Source organism: Bos grunniens, chromosome 4 (assembly GCF_055505025.1).
Source record: "Bos grunniens cultivar Pamir isolate PY7600 chromosome 4, Bosgru_T2T1.0, whole genome shotgun sequence".
Taxonomy (NCBI): domain Eukaryota; kingdom Metazoa; phylum Chordata; class Mammalia; order Artiodactyla; family Bovidae; genus Bos; species Bos grunniens.
The window spans coordinates 107,532,342-107,554,061 of NC_141168.1; the positions used below are offsets into that span (position 1 = coordinate 107,532,342).

Here is a 21,720-nt window from a genome sequence, read left to right on the forward strand (position 1 = left end):
CATGAGGTCTCTGAATATATGGTAGGGAAGAGGTGTACAGTTGCATCATCATATGTTTTCATCAAACAGCTCCCATATATGCAAATAATATCAAGAGCATAGACATGCAGAGTAAAATAATCAGGAGGTGTTAATAATACATTTTGAGTTTTTGTTTTTAATATGCTTTATTTGTTGTAGGTTGGTATGACTTGATTTTTAATAATGGTTGCATTTAACAATCAACTCACAAAACTCATGGTAATTTAATAATCAATTTTCGCAAGCTACAGCAAGCCAATTCGAGCACACAATTGCTTTCAACCATCCCTGTATTTAAGAACTGCAGTGCAGACTAAATGTGCATACCGAAACTCCAAACCAGCTAAGGCATCAGAATCATCCTGCCCAGTGGTGAGCTCCAAATGTGCACAACATAAATACTAGTTTTATGAAAAGATCCATTCACATACATATTCTGGGTACAGTGCACAAAGTTGAGCTGCTGACAATATTTCAGCTAGGTCTACGTAAATAAAGAATAATCCTATATCATCAACGCCTAAGGGTTGGAGTCAGACATCCATTGCTATGGGACCTCTGAAGAGTCAGCATTTCTGAGTCTATGGAAAATGTAACCAGAAGGATTTCTCTATGGGTACATGGCTGTCAAGGTGGGGAGGTAATTCTTCCAGGACCTTGGTCTTGGGGAATTGAGGCAGACGTGGCGACTCTTTTCTGTAGTTGGGATGAGAATGGCAGATATGCAGCTCTATGTAAAAGAGACAGACAAAACCTGAGGCTGACTGACTGCTCTGAACACTAGTTTATAAGCTACCATAACAGCATCAGAGACTGTGAGGGTTGCAAAGGACCCTAGGGATTATCTAATACCTTTAACTTGAAGATAAGGAAATTGAAACCCCAAGAGGCACACAAAGAGAAAGCATGGTTTTAGGCCTTCATCTGAGTTCAGTGCCCTTTCAAATGTAGTGTGATAACCTTATTTTAATCCTTAAGTAATGACCAGTGAAATGAATGGTTTAAAGGTACAAATCCTATTGCACAGATATTTGGAACAAGAAACATTCTGTATTATAATCATTACAGTAATTATAGGCTGGATTTTGTTGAAATTTCAAAATAACTCCCTTTTTAATGCAAAGATGTTAATAATAATAATGAAAATAGCACCCTTCAAGACCTCTATATACATCCTTCTCTAAAGACTCCCAGATACTTCCTTTCTGGAAGAATATACCATGGTGAAAAGTACGCAGGTCATCAGATGAGTAATCCATAATGAAGATTTAAATTTAAGAGTTACCAGGATGTAGACGCCAGCTGAAATCAACCCAAGGCCCGAGTCAAAAATATACTTGTACAGGAATGCCGAAAACAAAGCGCATGGGGAAGTCAGGCAGCTTATAGTTCAGGTGCCCATTCATAACACTGACTTCTGCGCTGCATGAATTCCCAGGCTACACTCACTCTTCATGGAAACCACACTGGTCATGCTTAAAGACACAGTGCTCACACGCCCAGTACAAGTAATCCAGCTTTAGGAATTCCTTACCTCCCACTGCCTGCCAACACGTTGAACACAAAGGAGATGTGGCCAAAAGTTAACTCTCCTCTTGTAACACACACTTTATCACCTAGGGTTTCCTGATTTAGCAAATAATAATAATAATGTAGGGTGTTTTTAGGATAAATATGGCCTCGGTAGTGCATGGGACATATTCATACTAAAAGTTACTTTTTACTGATGAATTTCAAATTTAATTGAGCATCCTATATTTTGTCTGGCAACCCTATTCCCAGCCCCTATTCAGAAACAGTTCAAACAAAGTTATGTATGCTGTGCTAATTCACTTCAGTCATGTCCGACTCTTCGTGATCCTGTAGACTGTACCCTGCCAGGCTCCTCTGTCTATCGGACTCTCCAGGCAAGAGTACTGGAGGGATTGCTGTGCCCGCCTCCAGGGGATCTTCCCGACCCAGGGATTCCAGGCCTTTGGTGTCTCCTGCACTGGCGCGTGGGTTCTTTACCACTAGCGCCACCTGTATACAGGAATACAATTCATTCATAGTTCAGGAGCCTAACTTCATACATTTAGTGCTTCAGTTTGCACCTGGCATACTCCCATATATCACACGGAGATAACTAACCTTTCATTAGGATAAAAAATTTCAAGTAGTCCTTAAACACCCATCTTGAGACACACAACGTCTGAAGCTCCCACTGCCTGCCATGTTGGGTTTTGCTTACATTGACTAGTAAGTTTTCTGCTGACAGAAGATGGTTCTCACAGTAGGAAAGGCTCCTTTTAGCCTGACAGCTTCCCAACTCTGTGAGCTGACATGTCTAGCTTCTTCCACAACTAAGACAGCTGGACATGCCTTCTTTAAGCCTCAGTAATCATTTCACCAGGCAACAATAAAAAAGAGATGCTTGAGAAAGCAAACTCTAAATCATCACTCTATGGTGACTCCCAGGAACCTTGATCACCAAATGAGGAGGGGCTGGTGTGGACCCAGAAGGTAGAAGCTTCCGCTTTCTCTTTGCAAACCCGGGAGACTTCACCTTTTGCACATCTCTGGGGTCTCTATTCTCCCTTCTTAGAAGAAGAGTTGGACAAAAGGTGACAACTGGAGAGACCTTAAGACCCTTCCCTTCATCATCTGACCCCTAAAAGCATAAATCAGAAAACAGATTCAAGGTAAACCCCCCTGCCACCCTTCCAACACAAGTACCACCTGTAAGCCACTTCAGCAGAGAAATTCTAAAGCTACGTCTGCCCTTTTATACTGATATCTTTGTGTGCAGAAAGGTACCTGATGATCAGAGACTGCTTATACCCTGGGCTTCATATGCAGAATGGTTCAATGGCAGAAATCTTTACCTTCCCCAAACTTTGACACACCTTTTCCTTCCCCAGAAAATGTCTTTCTTGCCCAAAAAGAAAACCCAGTCTTGGCTCCCTGGGGTATCACTTCCTTCTGAATTATGCTGAAGGGAAAAAAAAAAAAAATCAAATGTCCTTCTGTACCCTGGAAAGCAATTACAGGCCCTATAATTCCCCCCCCCCCTTATGTAATTTATACATAAATTACATACGGGTGGCTTTCAGTGAAATACACCCTCTACAAATTTGTTTTGTATTTGGAAGACAGCATCTTCAGCTCTGACCTTGTTCCTTGTAAATAAGGAAACCGAATTCCCCATCCACAAGAGAACAAATCACTTTATCTTCTGGATAAATGAGTCAGTCATACTTGTTGTAAAGATGACTTTCTCTTTGGAAAGTCAGGCTGTGGAGTAGTTGCTCTAAATCACTTTGAAGCATCTGCATAGTAAATTGAATAGTTTTTCTTTAGTTTTCCTTTGGAAAGGGGCCAGTTCTCTTATTCAGTCTATTGGGTAGCAACAAAAATGTTTAAAATACCAACCATCTACCAGTAGCCAACTGAATCCTTAAATCTCTTTAGCATATGGCCAAATTAGAGGAACTCAGAGGAGCAAAACAGAACTGAATAAGATGGCAACCACAGACAGTGTTCCCTGGAACATGTAATTGTATTTTAGTCTACAGGTGAGTGAAGCTGCTAAAGTAAGGCTGCTAGGGAAGCCTCCTACAATGGACCAAGAGTATATTTTGGGAGGAAAAGGAAAAGAAGAAATTTTGTTGTGCATCTACTAGCCTCAACGATTTACATGCCTTACTCACTGTTCAGACATTCCTGGAAAGCTGATATTTTTAATCTTTGTTTTCTCTTGGTTCTGAAAGATCAAGGGAAAATCACATGGCTACAATGAGAACTTATACCCACAGTTACTAAGCCCCTCTTCCTACTTCCCTTGCTGTTATCTCTCAGAAAACTGCCTTTGTGAACAGGACTTAAGATCTTCTTCACATTTGGAAGATTTCTTGTGGGAGAACAGAAACTCCATTTAAAGACCTGTCCCCTCTAGTCTGGCACTTTTTAAAAAAGCATTAACTTCAGTTTCAATAAAGTTTGTCATCATAATTGTCTTACCAGCCTCAAGAAGTTACATGTCAAGGAGAGGGATGTTCTACTGTCCAGAGCCATAGGCAGATCCGGATAGCTACCAATCCTTTCTGCACCACAAGCCGAGGGGGGAATTCCAGAGGGCAACATCTCAATTTCAGGGCTTGTAGTATAGTCACATTCCCTTCCTCCACGGGTAACATTCTGATAGGATTTCTTTCTAAAATTGAAATGCTCGTGATCTCCAATCCCAGAAGGAAGTGCTTTCATTCTCTTTCACCAGAAGTCTAGCCAAGAAAGTCTGGCAGTAACTGAAAGAAATCTTTAGGAATCAGGCAGAATGCCTTTTTTTTTGAAGCAGCAATTGTTTGACATTGGAAATTTTAAAGACCTTTCCTAATTGGTGAAGACCACTTTGACTCTAAAATTGAAGAGGAAGTTTGGAAGGGGAGGTGGGTGTGTTTCTAGCTTGACCACTGCCGCTCTCCAGACCAGCAGCCCCACAGGAAACCTTTCAGAAGCCACTTCCCTCCATTTTGAGCCAGGAGGAAGCAATTCTATGGGACCAGGTTCTCCCTCCACCATCTGGAGTCACCTGTGGCTCCGCCCCACCAGCACCACGCTCCTGGGGGGATGGGAAGCAACTCAATCCCTAATGAGATTCTTACCAGGAAATGAGACAAGGATCTTTTACTTACTTTTGATGCTTTCGAACTTTGGTGCTGGAGAAGACTCTTGAGAGTCCCTTGGACAGTTAGGAGATCAAACTCGTCAGTCCTAAAGGAAATCAACCCTGAATATTCATTGGAAGGACTGATGTTGAAGCTGAACCTTCAGTACTTTGGCCACCTGATGCGAAGAGCCGACTCATTGGAGAAGACTCTGATGCTGGGTAAGATTGAAGGCAAGAAGAGAAGGCGGGACAGAGGATGAGATGGTTGGATGGCATCACCAACTCAGTGGACATGAATTTGAGCAAACTCGGGGAGATGGTGAAGGTCAGGGAAGCATGGCATGCTGCAGTCCATGGGGTCACAGCGAGTCAGACATTACTTAGCAACCGAACAACTTAATTTTGCAGAGACCTGTTTTCAGTTCAGTTCAGTTCAGTCACTCAGTCATGTCTGACTGACTCTTTGTGACCCCATGAATTGCAGCACACCAGGCCTCCCTGTCCATCACCAACTCCCGGAGTTCATGCAAACTCAAGTCCATCGAGTCGGTGATGCCATCCAGCCGTCTCACCCTCTGTCGTCCCCTTCTCCTCCTGCCCCCAATCCCTCCCAGCATCAGAGTCTTTTCCAATGAAGTCAACCAGCAGGGGGGTTCAGAATAAAACTCAACATTTAGTCTCTAGGTATTCTGATACATTGTCTCTCCTGGGAAACCCCTGTGGGCAAACCAGGCATAGGGAAACTGATTCTACTGCTCAACAGGTAAGTAATGGTAACAGCAGTTACAGTTACTATTTATTTAATGGTTGCCTGGCAACCCACTCCAGTATTCTTAACTGGAGAATCCTATGGACAGAAGAGCCTGACGGGCTACAGTCCATGGGGTTGCAAGAGTTGGACATGACTGAAGCAACTTAGCACACACATATGACCAGAAATGATAAACACTTTTTAAATATTAGCATGTTTCATTCTTAAAGCAACCTTAGGAGAAGGCTATAATTATTCACGGATAAAGTGGCAAGGTATGTCTCCCTGGCACCTCCATGTCCTCGGTCTCTCTCCATCCTCTTCTCTGGAAGGAAGATGGCCTTAGAACATAAATATACACAAAATTATGCTTTATGAAATGAGTCATATTAGAAAGACACTGATTTTTGTGTGTGTGTCTTCTAGAAGTCCCACTATGAAGAGAGAGATGTGGGTGGAGATAAAAAAATGGAGGTAGTCCAAGGGGAAGATATTTATAGATGCAGGATGAAGGTTGGGTGAGGAATTGGGGGAGGGACCTCGCAAGAACTGAAATTGACTCCAGAAAAAAATACAAATAGGTTTGGCACCATCTTCTGGGCTCTGAGCATATTTGTGATGTACTGTAAGTAAGGTTCATTACTTTCTAGTGAAGGAATCAGTCTGCGTATTATTGCCAAGGCATAGAGCATATCCATTTCACAGGGGAGGAAATTGAGGCTCAAGAAGTAAGATATTCATTCAAAATCACACTCACGTGAGTGGCAGTCACAAATTTATCTGACGTCCCTCCCCCCCAAATTCTATGCTTTCCTGATATGCATAGCATGGCAAAGTCTAGAATGAATTTCACTAGTTATGAGTGACAAAGCAGAGGTAAAAATTTTAAATAGGAACCTTTCATATGTGGAGAAGGAAATGGCACCCCACTCCAGTACTCTTGCCTGGAAAATCCCATGGATGGAGGAGCCTGGTGGGCTGCAGTCCATGGGGTCGCTAAGTTGGACACGACTGAGTGACTTCACTTTCACTTTTCACTTTCATGCACTGGAGAAGGAAATGGCAACCCATTCCAGTGTTCTTGCCTGGAGAATCCCAGGGAGAGAGAAGCCTGGCGGGCTGCTGTCTATGGGGTCGCAGAGAGTTGGACACGACTGAAGCGACTTAGCAGCAGCAGCAGATACCAGTGTGTATGATCCAGAAAAGGGGTGCAAACTAAGAAGTAGATATTCATAGCTAAAAATTATGGATCACTGTACTTTGAATAAAAGTTCTTCAATTTATCATAGAATATGACCAATTGACTTTATTTCTAAGGTGCTTGCATCAAAACTTATCATAAAAAAGTATTTTTTCATTCCAAAGCCCATTGGTCAATGAGGAAATTGCAAGGAAGGTAAGAATTAACAACTGAGGCCAACCAGGTGCTTTCAACATTAGATTTTATGAGTATTTTTCCAGACTGTTTAGGCAGCAGTCTTTCTTCAAATTTTGTAAAGAAAATATAAGGGTTAAGCATTGTTCTAATTCTTGTATTTTCAGACATACCTTGACCGAGATCCCCAGGCAAAAATACGTAATAGCTAAAAACTTGCGAGAAATACAAACTTTGATGTGGGAAAAGGGAAGCCTTAGGTACAAACTGATTGTTCAGCCGCTAAGTCGTGTCTGACTCTTTGCAACCCCATGGACTGTAGCGCACCAGGCTTCCCTGTCCTTCACTATCTCTCAGAGTGTGCCCAAGTTCATGTCCATTGAGTCGGTGATGCCATCCAACCATCTCATCCTCTGTTGCCCCCTTCTCCTCCTGTCCTCAATCTTTCCCAGCATCGGGGCTTTTCCAATGAGTCAGCTCTTGCATCAAGTGGCCAAAGTATTGGAGCTTCAGCTTCAGCATCAGTCCTTCCAGTGAATATTCAGGGTTGATTTCACAAAGATGTAAAAATTTACTAGGATGCATATGAATTATTCCAGGTAAGAAATAAGAAGTAGAGAATTAGTTTAGATGATTTACCAAAAAAAAAAATAGAAGGGATGCTGGAGTAGGGGCAGGAGTCCAAAATCCACAAGATACCCAAGGAAGGGAAGGCTGTAGAATCTGCCTTCATGGAGATTTGCAAACACAATAAGAACACTAGTTCTCCTTAAGGTCTTGAGAATTAAATATAATGACCTCTTTAGGTCTCTTCTTGTGTTGTGATCCTTCAGGTTTAATTACACTTCGTGGGTAATATCAGAAAACACAGTGGAAACTGCTAAATCTAAGGGCTTAGGCTCAGGAGTCAGACAGACCTCAGTCTGAATCAAACACATGACTATTAACCTTTAATAGGCTTGAGCCAACCAGCAACCCTCCTATATTTCCCAAGTCCATTTGTTCCCCATGATAAACATCTCACACCTTCACCTTTGCCTTAAGCCTTCAAACCTAGTCTCCATCCACTTCTCATTTTTCATTGAGAAAACAGAAGCAATTTTAATAGAACTTGTACAAACTCTTATTAACATATCTACCAACATCTGCACATCTGGGTACACAGGCACTGCTTTTCCTTCTACTATCATGGGAAATAGATGGGGAAACAGTGGAAACAGTGACAGACTTTATTTTTCTGGGCTCCAAAATCACTGCAGATGGTGATTGCAGCCATGAAATTAAAAGACGCTTACTCCTTGGAAGGAAAGTTATGACCAACCTAGATAGCAAATTCAAAAGCAGAGACATTACTTTGCCAACAAAGGTCCGTCTAGTCAAGGGTATGGTTTTTCCAGTGGTCATGTATGGATGTGAGAGTTGGACTGTGAAGAAAGCTAAGCACTGAAGAATTAATGCTTTTGAACTGTGGTGTTGGAGAAGACTCTTGAGAGTCCCTTGGACTGCAAGGAGATCCAACCAGTCCATTCTGAAGGAGATCAGCCCTGGGTGTTCATTGGAAGGAATGATGCTAAAGCTGAAACTCCAGTACTTTGGCCACCTCATGCAAAGAGTTGACTCATTGGAAAAGACTCTGATGCTGGGAGGGATTGGGGGCAGGAGGAGAAGGGGACAACGGAGGATGAGATGGCTGGATGGCATCACCAACTCGATGGACATGAATTTGGGTGAGCTCTGGGAGTTGGTGAAGGACTGGGAGGCCTGGAGTGCTGCAATTCATAGGGTTGCAAAGAGTCAGACACGACTGAGCAACTGAACTGAACTGAAGTGATGATGGATGAACTGTCTGCGTTAAGAACAACACCTCCATTTGGGTCCTAGACCTCATCTTCTGTCTCCAAATCAAGGTGGTGTTCAAGTAATTGCCTGCAAAAAGTTTTTCTCCCTTTCCTAGAGCACTCCCATCAGTCAACAAACATATCAGCCATCATTCCCTTCTAGCTACGCTTCCATTTGAAGAAAATGCCTCCAATTCTTCACTGGTTTCACTTCCGTTTATCCCTTTTTCCTTTGAATCCACTTTGATTAACCTTTTCTCACCAGTGTGCCACCAAAATAACTCTTGTGGAGGTCCCCAGTAAAACTAGACTAGTTGTCTAGTCCAGTGGCAACTTAGCCCTCATCTTATTGGAAATGCCACCTATATTCAAGCAGTACATGCATGCTAAGTCGCTTCAGTCATGTCCAACTCTTTACGACCCCTTAGACTATAGCCCGCCAGAATCCTCTGTCCATTGAATTCTTCAGGCAAGAATACTGGAGTGGGTTCCCACTCCCTCTTCCAGGGCATCTTTCTGACCCAGCGACGGAGCCCAGGTCTCTGGCGTCTCATGCATTGGCAGGCGGGTTCTTTAGCACTAGCACCATCTGGGAAGCCCATCAGCACAACCTACAAGGCCACATAAGTGGTCTGCAAACCACCTTCTCATGTGCCCCTCTGACTTCCCTTCCTCTTTCTCACCCCACTTCAGGCACTCTGGCTTCCTCAAACATGTTTAGTCCTCTTACCTCAGAATCTTTGCACCTGCTTTTTTATGCCTAGAATGCTCCCCTCCCACCTTTGCCCACCCCCAGGTATCCCCATGACTTGCTTCTTCACATTCTCTCTTTAATCAGCCTTTGTAAAATAGCACGTACATAAACCAAAGAAACCCCACAGTCTCTTACTTTATTTACCTTGCTTTACTTATCTCCATAGCACCTAACATATCAGAGTGTATTTATTTGTTGTTTTGTTTTTCCCTACCTCCCACTAGAAAGTAACTTCCATGAAGGCCCTTGTTTGATTCATGGCTCTGTCTCCATCTCCTAGAACAGTTCCTTGCACATAATAGGTACTCAGTGAATCTTGTTAAATAAATGAATGTATCTGATTCACTCTGCTATACAGCAGAAACTAACACACTATAAACCAACTGCTACCTGCTGCTAAGTCGCTTCAGTCGTGTCCAACTCTGTGCGACTCCATAGACGGCAGCCCACCAGGCTCCCCCGTCCCTGGGATTCTCCAGGCAAGAACACTGGAGTGGGTTGCCATTTCCTTCTCCAATGCATGAAAGTGAAAAGTGAAAGGGAAGTCGCTCAGTCATGGGATTTTCCAGGCACGAGTACTGGAGTGGGGTGTCATTGTCTTCTCCGATAAACCAACTATACTCCAATAAAAAATAATTTTTTAAAAGGAAATACACAGTTCAGTAAAAAATTAATGAGCTTGACCACTTACTCTGTGTGACTTTAGAAAAGTATCTGAATTACATCACCTTTTAAATGAGGATAATATCAATGCCTACCTCAGAGGTTATTATAATAATAAAAGTGAATAATCTGTATAAAGCCTATCTAGAACTCAACAAAAGATATTATTGTAACATTTTTATTATCTTATTTCTAATCACCATAATCTTCTGGAAGGAGAAAGTCAAAGTCGCTCAGTCATGTTCAACTCTTTGTGACCCCCATGGGCTGTACAGTCTATGGGATTCTCCAGGCCAGAATACAGGAGTGGGAAGCTTTTCCCTTCTCCAGGGGATCTTCCCAACCCAGGGATTGAACCCAGGTCTCCCGCATTGCAGGCAGATTGTTTTACCAGCTGAGCCACAACCTCTTGGAATTCTCTATAAAAGTTTGATAGAGTTCCAGGACATTATGAGAATTACATACAATTTTAAAGAAAAAAAAAAGTCCTCCATTGAAACACCGACAACCAAAAGAAAATTCCTTCCTGAGAGCTCAGGAATCATCAAACTCATCACATCTGCGCTGGGATGTCTGTGGGTTGTCTGCATGGAATGTGCTGAGTGCACCTCCCCTAAATTCCTTAGGGGAACTTTTCTTCCAACTAACCTTCACACTGCAGGACTTCAGACATTTTACCGAGGTAGGAGGTAGAAGCCGGCTGTGAATTTGGTAAAACTTCTGTCTGCTGGCTTTCTGCGACCCTGCATTCGTGAGCACACAAAACTCCTCTGCTGCCTGTTAATTCTTTTAGATGAGTGGGGTCCTAGGTACATTATCATTCGATTTATTTTAGGTGAAAGGCATTTTGGTTTCCAGATTAATTACCATCATCAACTTAATGCTAAACTCTCCCATGCGCTATAGAACCCTTCACTCCTCTACTTCGTAATTTACCATGAAATATTAAAGTTACCTCTTTACGTGTTTGTCTCTCCAGCTAGATTCTAAGCTAACTGAGAGTAGTGACCATGTATTAATCTTGCCAATATTGTTAATATTTGGTCCCTACTAGCCCATGAGACGGAGAAGGCAATGGTACCCCACTCCAGCACTCTTGCCTGGAAAATCCCATGGACAGAGGAGCCTGGTGGGCTGCGGTCTGTGGGGTGGCACAGAGTCTGACACGACTGAAGTGACTTAGCAGCAGCAGCAGCCCATTAGAAATTATCAATAAATACTATTTAAAATAAAGGTTGTGTAGTATATTATAAAATTAAAGACTAGCACCAAGTGAACTAAGGTTGAATACCTACAGTGCCACTGTGTGAGATCAAATCGCTTAACTCCTCTGTGCCTGAGTTTCCTCCTTTATAGAATAATAATATAATCTACCTTATCAGATTATTACAGAATTAAATGGATTAAATTAAGAAATGTAAGATGACTTATAAGTGTGCTTAATAAATATAACTTATTATCTATAATAAATATTAACTATTAGTTCTTAATAAATGTTAGTTTTCATTTAAGTAGAAAACTGAGCCGCCCTTTCCTGTATTCAAACCGGTTCCAAAGCAGGCTCTGTCATCTATAGGCAGGCATTCTGTGGAAGAGCCGCGTGTGCAGTGTGGCGCCATTCGCCGCTTCTGCAGAGGCACAGTATCCTTCTGATCCTGCCCATTCAGTCCCCCAGGAAGCCACTACCAGTTCACTGGTGTTCACACAGGCCATGGACAATTACCTGCTATTCTTGCTCTTTCTCTGCTCTCAGCCCAGATTTCAAACAAACGTGGACTAGGCTGAGATAGCCAGGGGTAGATACACAAGTGGAAGGTCAGACGGAAGGTCAGAGGCAGTTAGCCAGGCCTCCGACAGGCGTGAGTGACTTGGAGATTTCAGACTGAGCCACCCTCTGAGTCCCCATTACCCTGCTGCCCATCCGCCCAGTTCTGCACGTGGCAGCCTCACCTTATGGAACTGTGGCGGGTATATCCGAGCAGCCCCATGGTTCAGCAGCAGCTGGTAGCAGATCTCAGGCCGGGCGGCGGGTCGCACGGAGGTGACCTTCAGCACATACTGGATGGCAGCGCAGCCGTTGATGTCCATGAGATTGGCTTCCGCGCCGGCCTCCAGCATCATGTCCATGAGCACGTGGTCGCAGTTCCAGGCCGCCTTGTGGAGCGGAGATTTAAAGTCGTCATCCCGGGCGTTGACCTCCGCCTTGTAGTCCAGCAGCATGCGGCAGATGAGGTGATGATCCCGGCTGTACTCCTGCTCTTTGAAGCGGAGGGCCCAGTAGGTTGCGATGGCCAGAGGGGTCTCCATGTGGGCGTTCACACTGTCCACGATGGCCCCGTGCTCCACGTAGAAGGCCACCAGCTCGGGGAGGCCAAAGTGGGCAGCCGTGTGCAAGGGCGTCTCCTCATCCTGGTTGTTGGTCTTCATGTTCACATTCGCCCCTAGAAAGCGAGGTTGAAGCAGACAATTATTTAAACATATTTTACCGTTACTCACAAGGCTCATTAAACAGGCCTTTTCTCGCTGCTTCCGACTACCCATTTGTCCAAGTTCCATTTCTGGACCCCATGGGAGCCACTGCTTTGAAACGACAGTGCCACCTTCTGGGCAAGCAGTAAATATATGGGGTGATGGGAGAGTGGGCCTGAGAAGGAAGATTGGGACTGTGCAACGCAGCATTGTTAGTTCAGTTCTAGTTCCTACTCCTAGGTGGATTGGGAAATACAAAGTGATTCTGATAACCAAATAGCTTTTATCAATAAAATAGCAAGTATTAAAAAAATAAATAAAGGTTATATCACTATCTTTGAGGCTTATATGTTATATGTGTGGCTTCAAAAGTCATCAATTTCTTGATGAGATTTCTTAAATATCATGTCATTTTTTTTTTCTTCCCAAGCAGCTAAACCTAAAAACTTGGTACAAGGGAACTTTAGTGGTATAGAAATTCAGTCTTCTGACTGGACACTGACAGTATCAAGCCGCTGAATTCTTTGAGGCTCCTTTGGAACACACCTGGAGCAAAAATAAATACTCTGATGACCAAACTAGAGTAAAGGTCACATTTTGAAAGGAAAATAATAGAAGCTGGGAAAATAAAACACTCATCAAAAAAAAAAAAAATTAAAGATTGTATGTAATATGTGCAATTTATTGTCGACAATGGCTATTTAGAAATGCAAATTATGAGTGCTTGGAAATCTCCTTAGAAATTACTTAATCCAACCACTTATTTAACAGACAAAGAAAATGAGTAAATTTTATTTTTTCTGATAGGAAAGTTAAGTACTAGAATGATCAATCTGAGAAATTGAAATTTTCCTCTCATCTTGGTTTAATTGGGGTAAGCTAAATGACCCCAGAGGGTCTACTCTATAATCAGTTTTACTGGAAATGTTTATAGTTACTTCAAGGATAAATCTGGGAAGACTTTTATCATTATTATTATTAAGGTAGCGACTAATATTTATTAAGCACTTGCCATGTACAAAATTCTGAGCTAAATGCTTTTCATATGGAATCTTCCTAGCAACTCTTTGCAGGAGGTGCATTTTTATCCCAATTTTACAGATGAAGAAATTTGTACTTAGGCTAATAACTATACTAGGCTAAGAAGCACTAGAACAGAAGTTTGACAGCAGACAGCCTAGCTTCATAATCTCTCACCACTGTGCCATTCTACCTCATTTTTTTTCTTTAAATTTTTTTTTGTTTGCTTTGCTGTCTTTGGATATTTGAAAATTTGAAAGTAATGGAGAAATCATGTTGCATTTTGTTAATTTTAAAAATCTGTTCTCCATGTGTTGCTCCTTTATGCCATTTTTCACGGCATCCTCTGATCATATGGAACACATTTAAGAAAGGGGATACTCCTACCAGCTTGCTGGCTGTCTAATACAAAATCCACCCCCTAGTGAGGTTTCTGAGAGCACATTGTTCTGTAAACTCTGAGACTGTCTCTGCTCCTAACTTCAGACAGCAGAATTATAAGCAAAGATAGTCCCTCATGAAGATCTGCCATTCGTGTTCATCAGGATTCCACCCTGGAGCAGCTCTGGGTCAGATCTCCCTTCAGGTCAGCCCTTCTGTGCTCTGGAGTGAAATGAAATGAATGTCTTCCCAGAAGCCAGTGCGGGGTCACTTCAGACACAGGAGAATTTCCAGTAAGAAAGGGATCAGAGGGTCAGGGTGAAATTTACAGGCCAACTTGGAACAAACCACATCCTTTATTTTTTTTTAATGTATTTGGACATTTACAATGGATCCTTGACCTCTTGCTACAACTAGATATGCTGAATGGTTTGTTTTCCTGAATAGGAGAGCCTTATTTTATATTTGAATTGTGTCTTTGAGTGAACTTTTCCACGAGCTACATAGAAAGTAGAATGATTTGACTACTTCTACTTTAAATTTTGTGATTTATTCAAGAAATTAGAGACCATAAACATAAATTCTTGGGAATGTTAAAAAAAATACACATCTTTAATGTGAAAATGTGTATTGGCTTTCTAGAGCTGCCACATCAAATGCCACAAATTGGGTGGCTACAAACAACAGAAATTTGTTCATGAGTCTAGAGATCAGAAGTGAAATTGAAGTGTTGATAAAGGTGGCTATTTCTGAGAGAGTTTAAAGGGGGACTCTGTCTCGTGCCCCACTCTGAGCTTCTGGTGATGGCAGCAATCCTTGGTGTGCCTTGGCTTGTGGATGTATCCTCCCGGGGCCGCCGCCATGTTCACGTGGTCCTGTCTGTGTCTTCACAAGGCTGCCTTCTTACAGAGACACCAGCCTTCTTACAGACACACCAGCCTTCTTACAGACACACCAGTCTTCTTACAGAGACATCAGACGTACTGCAACAAGGGCCCATGCTGCTCCACTCATCTTAATGAATTACATCTGCAACGACCCCGTATCCAAACAAGGTCACATGCTGACCTGCCAGACATTAGGACTTCAGCATATCTTCTTTTTAGGGGGCAAACAGGGGATACAAGTCCACCCATAATATATAATATTATGTATTATACACACAAACACTGTGTGTGTGTTTGTGCCCAGTCGTTCAGTCAGTCCTGTCTGCCTCTTTGTGACTCTTCGTGGCTCATGGACTGTAGCCCACCAGGCTCCTCCGTCCATGGGACTTTCCAGGCAAGAATACTGGAATGGGTTGCCATTCCCTTCTCCAGGGGATCTTCCTGACCCAGGGATCAAACCCATGTCCTTGCGTCTCCAGCACTGGCAGGCAGACTCTTTACCGCGGCCCCACCTGGGAAGCCCACGACATAACATAATATATAACGTGTATTGTGTCTGTGTGTGCGCAGTTGCTCAGTCCTGTCTAATCTGTAACCTGCTAGGCTTCTCTGTCCATGGATTCTCCAGGCAAGAATGTTAGAGTGGGTTGCCATGCCCTCCTCCAGGGCATCCCCTCCGATGTCATTAGATGTTTTTAAATAGGTATTGACTCGATGGATGTGAGTCTGGGTGAACTCCGGGAGTTGGTGATGGACAAGGAGGCCTGGCGTGCTGCGATTCACGGGGTCGCAAAGAGTCGGACACGACTGAGCAACCGAACTGAACTGAACTGTACCAGTCTGCACTCCCATAAGCCATGTGTGAGGGTTCTCATCAACATTTGGGGTTTTCAATCTATTTAATTTTAGCCAGTATGGGAGTGCATAGTGATACCTCATTGTGTTTGAATGTTATGTTTCCCTAATTAACAATTAGTTTAGATATATTTCAATATTTTTAAACAAACATTGCTTTTTATTTACTATTATAAAGCATTTCTGTATTATTATGTTATCATATAAAATATCATTTTAAAATAATGACATAATATTCCACAGAGTCAGTTTACCCTACTGTTAGATGTAAAGGCTTTTTCCAAAGTTTTGATCTTATGACTAATGCTACAATTGATAAATTTATGTGTAAATTTTAAGATTATTTCCTTAGCATAAACTCCCCCAAAATGGAATCATTAAGCTGAAACATCTGAGCTATTTAAAGGGAGACTTGATCGACATGAACTTGAGTAAGTTCCGGGAATTGGTGATAGACAGGGAAGCCTGGCGTGCTGCAGCCCATGGGGTCACCTGACTGAGTGACTGATCTGAACTGAACGATCTCTCATTGATACATGAATGCTGTTTTACTCACCTAGTATGTAGTTACGTAATTAAAATTCTTTTGCAATTTTGGAAGTAAAAAATGGTATCAAAAAATCCCATTGTATTTTTTTTGTGCATTTGTTTTTGGTTTTGGTATTAGAATGCCCTACTCCTCTCAGAGGTTTCAACATTAGCCAGATTAATTACAATTTAATTTGTATATATTTTAAAACATTTAACATTTAATTCACGTGGAAATTATTGTGGTGTGCCTACCAACTTAGGAAGAATTGACATTCTTACAATATAGAGTCTTTTCATGTGGGAACACAGTCTGTTTCTTGAAAAGTTTTCTTTATATTTCTGTAAACTATAGCCCCACAAAATTTGTAGCAATTTTCATTTTAGGGAAGAACAGTAAGTTATTTCTGGGGTAAAGTAACTTCTAATGAAAGAAAGACCTTCATGAACTTTCTAATTTATGCAAGATAGACTCCAGAACTAGTCTGAAATGGTAGCAAATGAGACAGAGACAATTTTTAATTTGCATTGCTTTATAAAGAACCAGGACTTTTTAGATTTCATCGGTAGGCAAAGAACAGATTTGTGTGCACTGAGAATAAGATGCAGAGCGGACATAGGGTAAGAGTGCCACAGAGAGGACACTGGCCACCGGAATGGCACTCTGATACCCCTGAAGCCAGGAGAGCAGGGACACAGTCTCACAGGAGGAACACAGTGTCGGTCAAAATTAAATGTTTTCTGTTCTCCCATACTGTATGATAGTCTCCTTTCCTGACCCTTCAACAGACAGAATCAATTACATGAATCCTAGTTATGAGACCTCACATTTCCTTTTTTCCAAGTAAAATTAAACTACCTCCAAGCACCCACTTGTTGCTGGGCTGATCACCTGTGATCCATCATCGTATGGCTCCCTCTGCTGGGCTCTGCTACTTCCTACAGGCCATGAGTTGGCCCTCAGAAGCATGCTTTCCAAAGAACCCACCTTCCCTGCCAAGTTCTACCACCTCTGAAACCACGTGGGAGTCGGGGCAGGCCTCCGTTACTGCAGAAACTGTCACTGCTTGATCTTCCCAGACTCAACGAAGCCACATCTTGACTCCATCCCTAAGCTGGCGCCTGCCTCCCTCCTTGTCCTGATGGACTTGATTTCTTGCCGATTTTTTTTTTTACAAACTTTTGTGTGTAAGTGGGGAGATGGAATTTGAGGCCAGACCAGTGCTTCGCAACCCTCTGAGACGTGCCTTTTCTATTCCACAATGAAATTCATAAGTAATATACATTATCCACTTTCATATGTAATCTTTTAAAAATAAATCTAGTACCTAGCTAACAGGTAAAGGCAAAATAAAAGTAGTTTCTGATAATCATAACTATATAGTTATGATTGTTAAAAATAATATAAATTACAATGATGTAGTATACATTCTAATAAGTTATTGACTATCCTAGATGAACTCATGAAATGGTTATTTGTTTGAATCCATATGTAGACTCCCAGCAACTATATCGTTGAATTGACACAGGGGTTTGTACCATAACTCAAATACCACACATGTCATTGCCATAATGAATGGTGTTTCAAATGAGAAAAAGAAATCTTGGTTTAGTTTTGCCTTGATTAGCTGCATAGCTCTATTCCTGGAAATTTCCATGTTTATTTACAATTCAAAAGTATTTTATGTTTATATATGTAAAATGGAGTTAGGTTAGAAATCTACTGTGTTACTACATCTAAATATCTATTTTTACATCAGTGCTAAATCTAAGCTTTTTAAAAAAAAATTATGAAAGAACTTAAAAATACAATCTCAGAAAATATAATCAGATCAGATCAGATCAGTTGCTCAGTCATGTCCGACTCTTTGAGACCCCATGAATCGCAGCACGCCAGGCCTCCCTGTCCATCACCAACTCCTGGAGTTCACTCAGACTCACGTCCATCGAGTCAGTGATGCCATCCAGCCATCTCATCCTCTGTCGTCCCTTCTCCTCCTACCCCCAATCCCTCCCAGCATCAGAGTCTTTTCCAATGAGTCAACTCTTCGCATGAGGTGGCCAAAGTACTGGAGTTTCAGCTTTAGCATCATTCCTTCCAAAGAAATCCCAGGGCTGATCTCCTTCAGAATGGACTGGTTGGATCTCCTTGCAGTCCAAGGGACTCTCAAGAGTCTTCTCCAACACCACAGTTCAAAAGCATCAATTCTTCAGCACTCAGCCTTCTTCACAGTCCAACTCTCACATCCATACATGACCACAGGAAAAACCATAGCCTTGACTAGACGGACCTTTGTTGGCAAAGTAATGTCTCTGCTTTTGAATATGCTATCTAGGTTGGTCATAACTTTCCTTCCAAGGAGTAAGCGTCTTTTAATTTCATGGCTGCAGTCACCACCTGCAGTGATTCTATATACCTCTATCCATATTTGACAGATACTAATCTTTGCTATATTTGCTTTGATTTTCTTTTTTCTAAGAAAAAATTTTACAGAAAAAAAGCCAGCCCTTTTCTCCTTTCTTCCCTCCTTTTCTTTCACCTCAGAAGTAACTATTCTAAAGTTGACTTTTGTCATTCCTTTGTAAATTTTTGTTCTTTTATTATTCGCGTGTGTGTGTGTGCGAGCACGTGCTCAGTCATGTCTGACTCTTTGCAACCCCATGGACTGCAGCCCACCAGGCTCCTCTATCCATGGGATTTCTCAGGCAAGAATACTGGAGTGGGTTGCCATTTCCTTTTCTAGGGGATCTTCCTGGATCAGCGATCGAGCCCTTGTCTCCTGCATTGGCAGGTGAATTCTTTACCACTGAGCCGCCTGGAAAGCCCATTACTCACATACGTATCCATAAACAACATAAACACTTTTATTTTGTTTTCCTAAAAACCATATAAGCGGTACTCACTTTTGCAACCTCCTTTGTCAGCCATTTTCTGTTTCTGAGCAGAGAGCTGATTTTTTTTTTTTTTTCCATTTCAACAGCTGAACAGATTTATATTGTGTAATTAAACAGTTTAATTACAGTTTAGCCATCTCTCTGCTAAAGACACTAAAGTTGTTTTAGCATTTTATAATAACACATATCTTTTAAATCATGCAGGAGTTTCTTTATAGAGAGAAACTGAATTAGTAGTAATAGCATATGAACATTTTCAACCATATTATACTCATCAGTGTTATATCAATTTATATGTCCATCAGTAGAGTTTAAAAGTTCAACATCATTTCCAACACTTGATACCATTGCACTGTTTAATGGTTGCCAATTAGTATGAAATGGTATTTTGATTTAATTTGCATTGCCCTTGTTAGCAGTAGTGTTTTCTCATACGTCTACAGGCAACAAGATTTTAGCTTATATGAATTGCCTATTCATAGTCTCTGCCATTTTTCACTGAGTTGCTTATGTTTTTCTTGTTTACTTTTTAGGATATAGACAAAATCACTGTGGAGAATATGATAAAAACTTTACTGAAGGCAAAAGACTTACATGTAAAGTACTGCTATGTTCATTAATAGAAAGATTCAATAGGGTAAAAGATGGCAATTCTCCCTGAATTAACCTATAATTGCAATGTAATTCAAACATTTTTTACATAATTTTTCAAAAAGTAATGAACAAATCAATTTTGTAAAAAAAAAAAAAAGAAGAAGGAAAGAAGAGATGATGAAAGGGGTGTACTTATCCTACCAGGTATTCAAGCAAACTGTAATCAACACCATGTCAGTTCAGTTCAGTTCAGTGACTCAGTCGTGTCCGACTCTTTGCGACCCCATGAACCGCAGCACGCCAGGCCTCCCTGTCCATCACCATCTGCCGAGGTCCGCCCAAACCCATGTCCATCGAGTCGGTGATGCCATCCAGCCATCTCATCCTCTGTCGTCCCCTTCTCCTCCTGCCCTCAATCTTTCCCAACATCAGGGTCTTTTCAAATGAGTCAGCTCTTCGCATCAGGTGGCCAAAGTATTGGAATTTCAGCTTCAACATCAGTCCTTCCAATGAACACCCAGGACTGATCTCCTTTAGGATAGACTGGTTGGATCTCCTTGCAGCCCAAGGAACTCTCAAGAGTCTTCTCCAACTCCACAGTTCAAAAGCATCAATTCTTAGGCACTCAGCTTTCTTTACAGCCCAACTCTCACATCCATACATGACTATTGGAAAAACCTTAGCCTTGACTAGATGGACATTTGTTGGCAAAGTAATGTCTCTGCTTTTTAATATGCTGTCTAGGTTGGTCATAACTTTCCTTCCAAGGCATAAGCGTCTTTTAATTTCATGGCTGCAGTCACCATCTACAGTGATTTTGGAGCCCCTAAAAATAAAGTCAGCCACTTTTTCCACTGTTACCCCATCTGTTTGCCATGAATTGATGGGACCAGATGCCATGATCTTAGCTTTCTGAATGTTCAGCTTTAAGCCAACTTTTTCACTCTCCTTTTTCATTTCATCAAGAGGCTCTTTAGTTCTTCTTTACTTTCTGCCATAAGGGTGGTGTCATCTGCATATCTGAGGATACTGATATTTCTCCCATCAGTCTTGATTCCAGCTTGTGCTTCCTCCAGTCCAGCATTTCTCGTGATGTACTCTGCATATAAGTTACAGGGTGACCATATACAGCCTTGACGTACTCCTTTTCCTATTTGGAATCAGTCTGTTGTTCCATGTCCAGTTCTAACTGTTGCTTCCTGATCTGCATATAGGTTTCTCAAGAGGCAGGTCAGGTGGTCTGGTATTCCCATCTCTTGAAGAATTTTCCACAGTTTATTGTGATCCACACAGTCAAAGGATTTGGCATAGACAATAAAGCAGAAATAGATGTTTTTCTGAAATTCTCTTGCTTTTTCAATGATCCAGTGGATGTTGACAATTTGATCTCTGGTTCCTCTGCCTTTTCGAAAACCAGCTTGAACATCTGGAAGTTCACGGTTCACGTATTGCTGAAGCCTGGCTTGGAGAATTTTGAGCATTACTTTACTAGTGTGTGAGATGAGTGCAATTGTGTGGTAGTTTGAGCATTCTTTGGCATTGCCTTTCTTTGGGATTGAAATGAAAACTGACTTTTTCCAGTCCTGTGGCCACTGCTGAGTTTTCCAAATTTGCTTTCATATTGAGTACAGCACTTTCACGGCGTCATCTTTCAGGATTTGGAATAGCTCAACTGGAATTCCATCACCTCCACTAGCTTTGTTCGTAGTGATGCTTCCTAAGGCCCACTTGACTTCACATTCCAGGATGTCTGGCTCTAGGTGAGTGATCACACCATCATGATTATCTGGGTCGTGAAGATCTTTTTTGTACAGTTCTTCTGTGTCTTCTTGCCACCTCTTCTTAAAATCTTCTACTTCTCTTAGGTCCCTACCATTTGTGGGAATGTAAATTGGTGCAGACACTATGGAAAACAGTATGGAGGTTCCTCACAAAAGCAAAAATAGAACTACCCTATGATCCAGTAATTCCACCCCTGAGTATATAGCCAAAGAAAATGAAAACACTAATTTGAAAAAATACAGGCATTCCAATGTTCGTAGCA

The 21,720-nt window shown here is 41.8% G+C and overlaps 1 protein-coding gene across 7 annotated transcripts in view; it reads right to left on the minus strand.

Annotated features, from left to right (window-relative positions):
• ASB4 (ankyrin repeat and SOCS box containing 4) overlaps window positions 1–21,720 on the minus strand; it is a 273,176-nt gene that overhangs the window by 26,468 nt on the left and 224,988 nt on the right. For 6 of the 7 annotated variants that reach the window (XR_015162998.1, XM_086397775.1, XM_086397777.1 and 3 more), the window contains one exon: window positions 11,998–12,488. Coding sequence is in view for 5 of the 7 variants with exons in the window: in XM_086397775.1 (XP_086253901.1) it covers window positions 11,998–12,488 (491 nt within the window). In the remaining 2 variants the exon portion in view is untranslated. Of the gene's footprint in view, window positions 1–4,691; window positions 4,882–11,997; window positions 12,489–21,720 lie in introns of all 7 variants that reach the window. The other variant, XR_015162999.1, reaches the window with a different exon arrangement.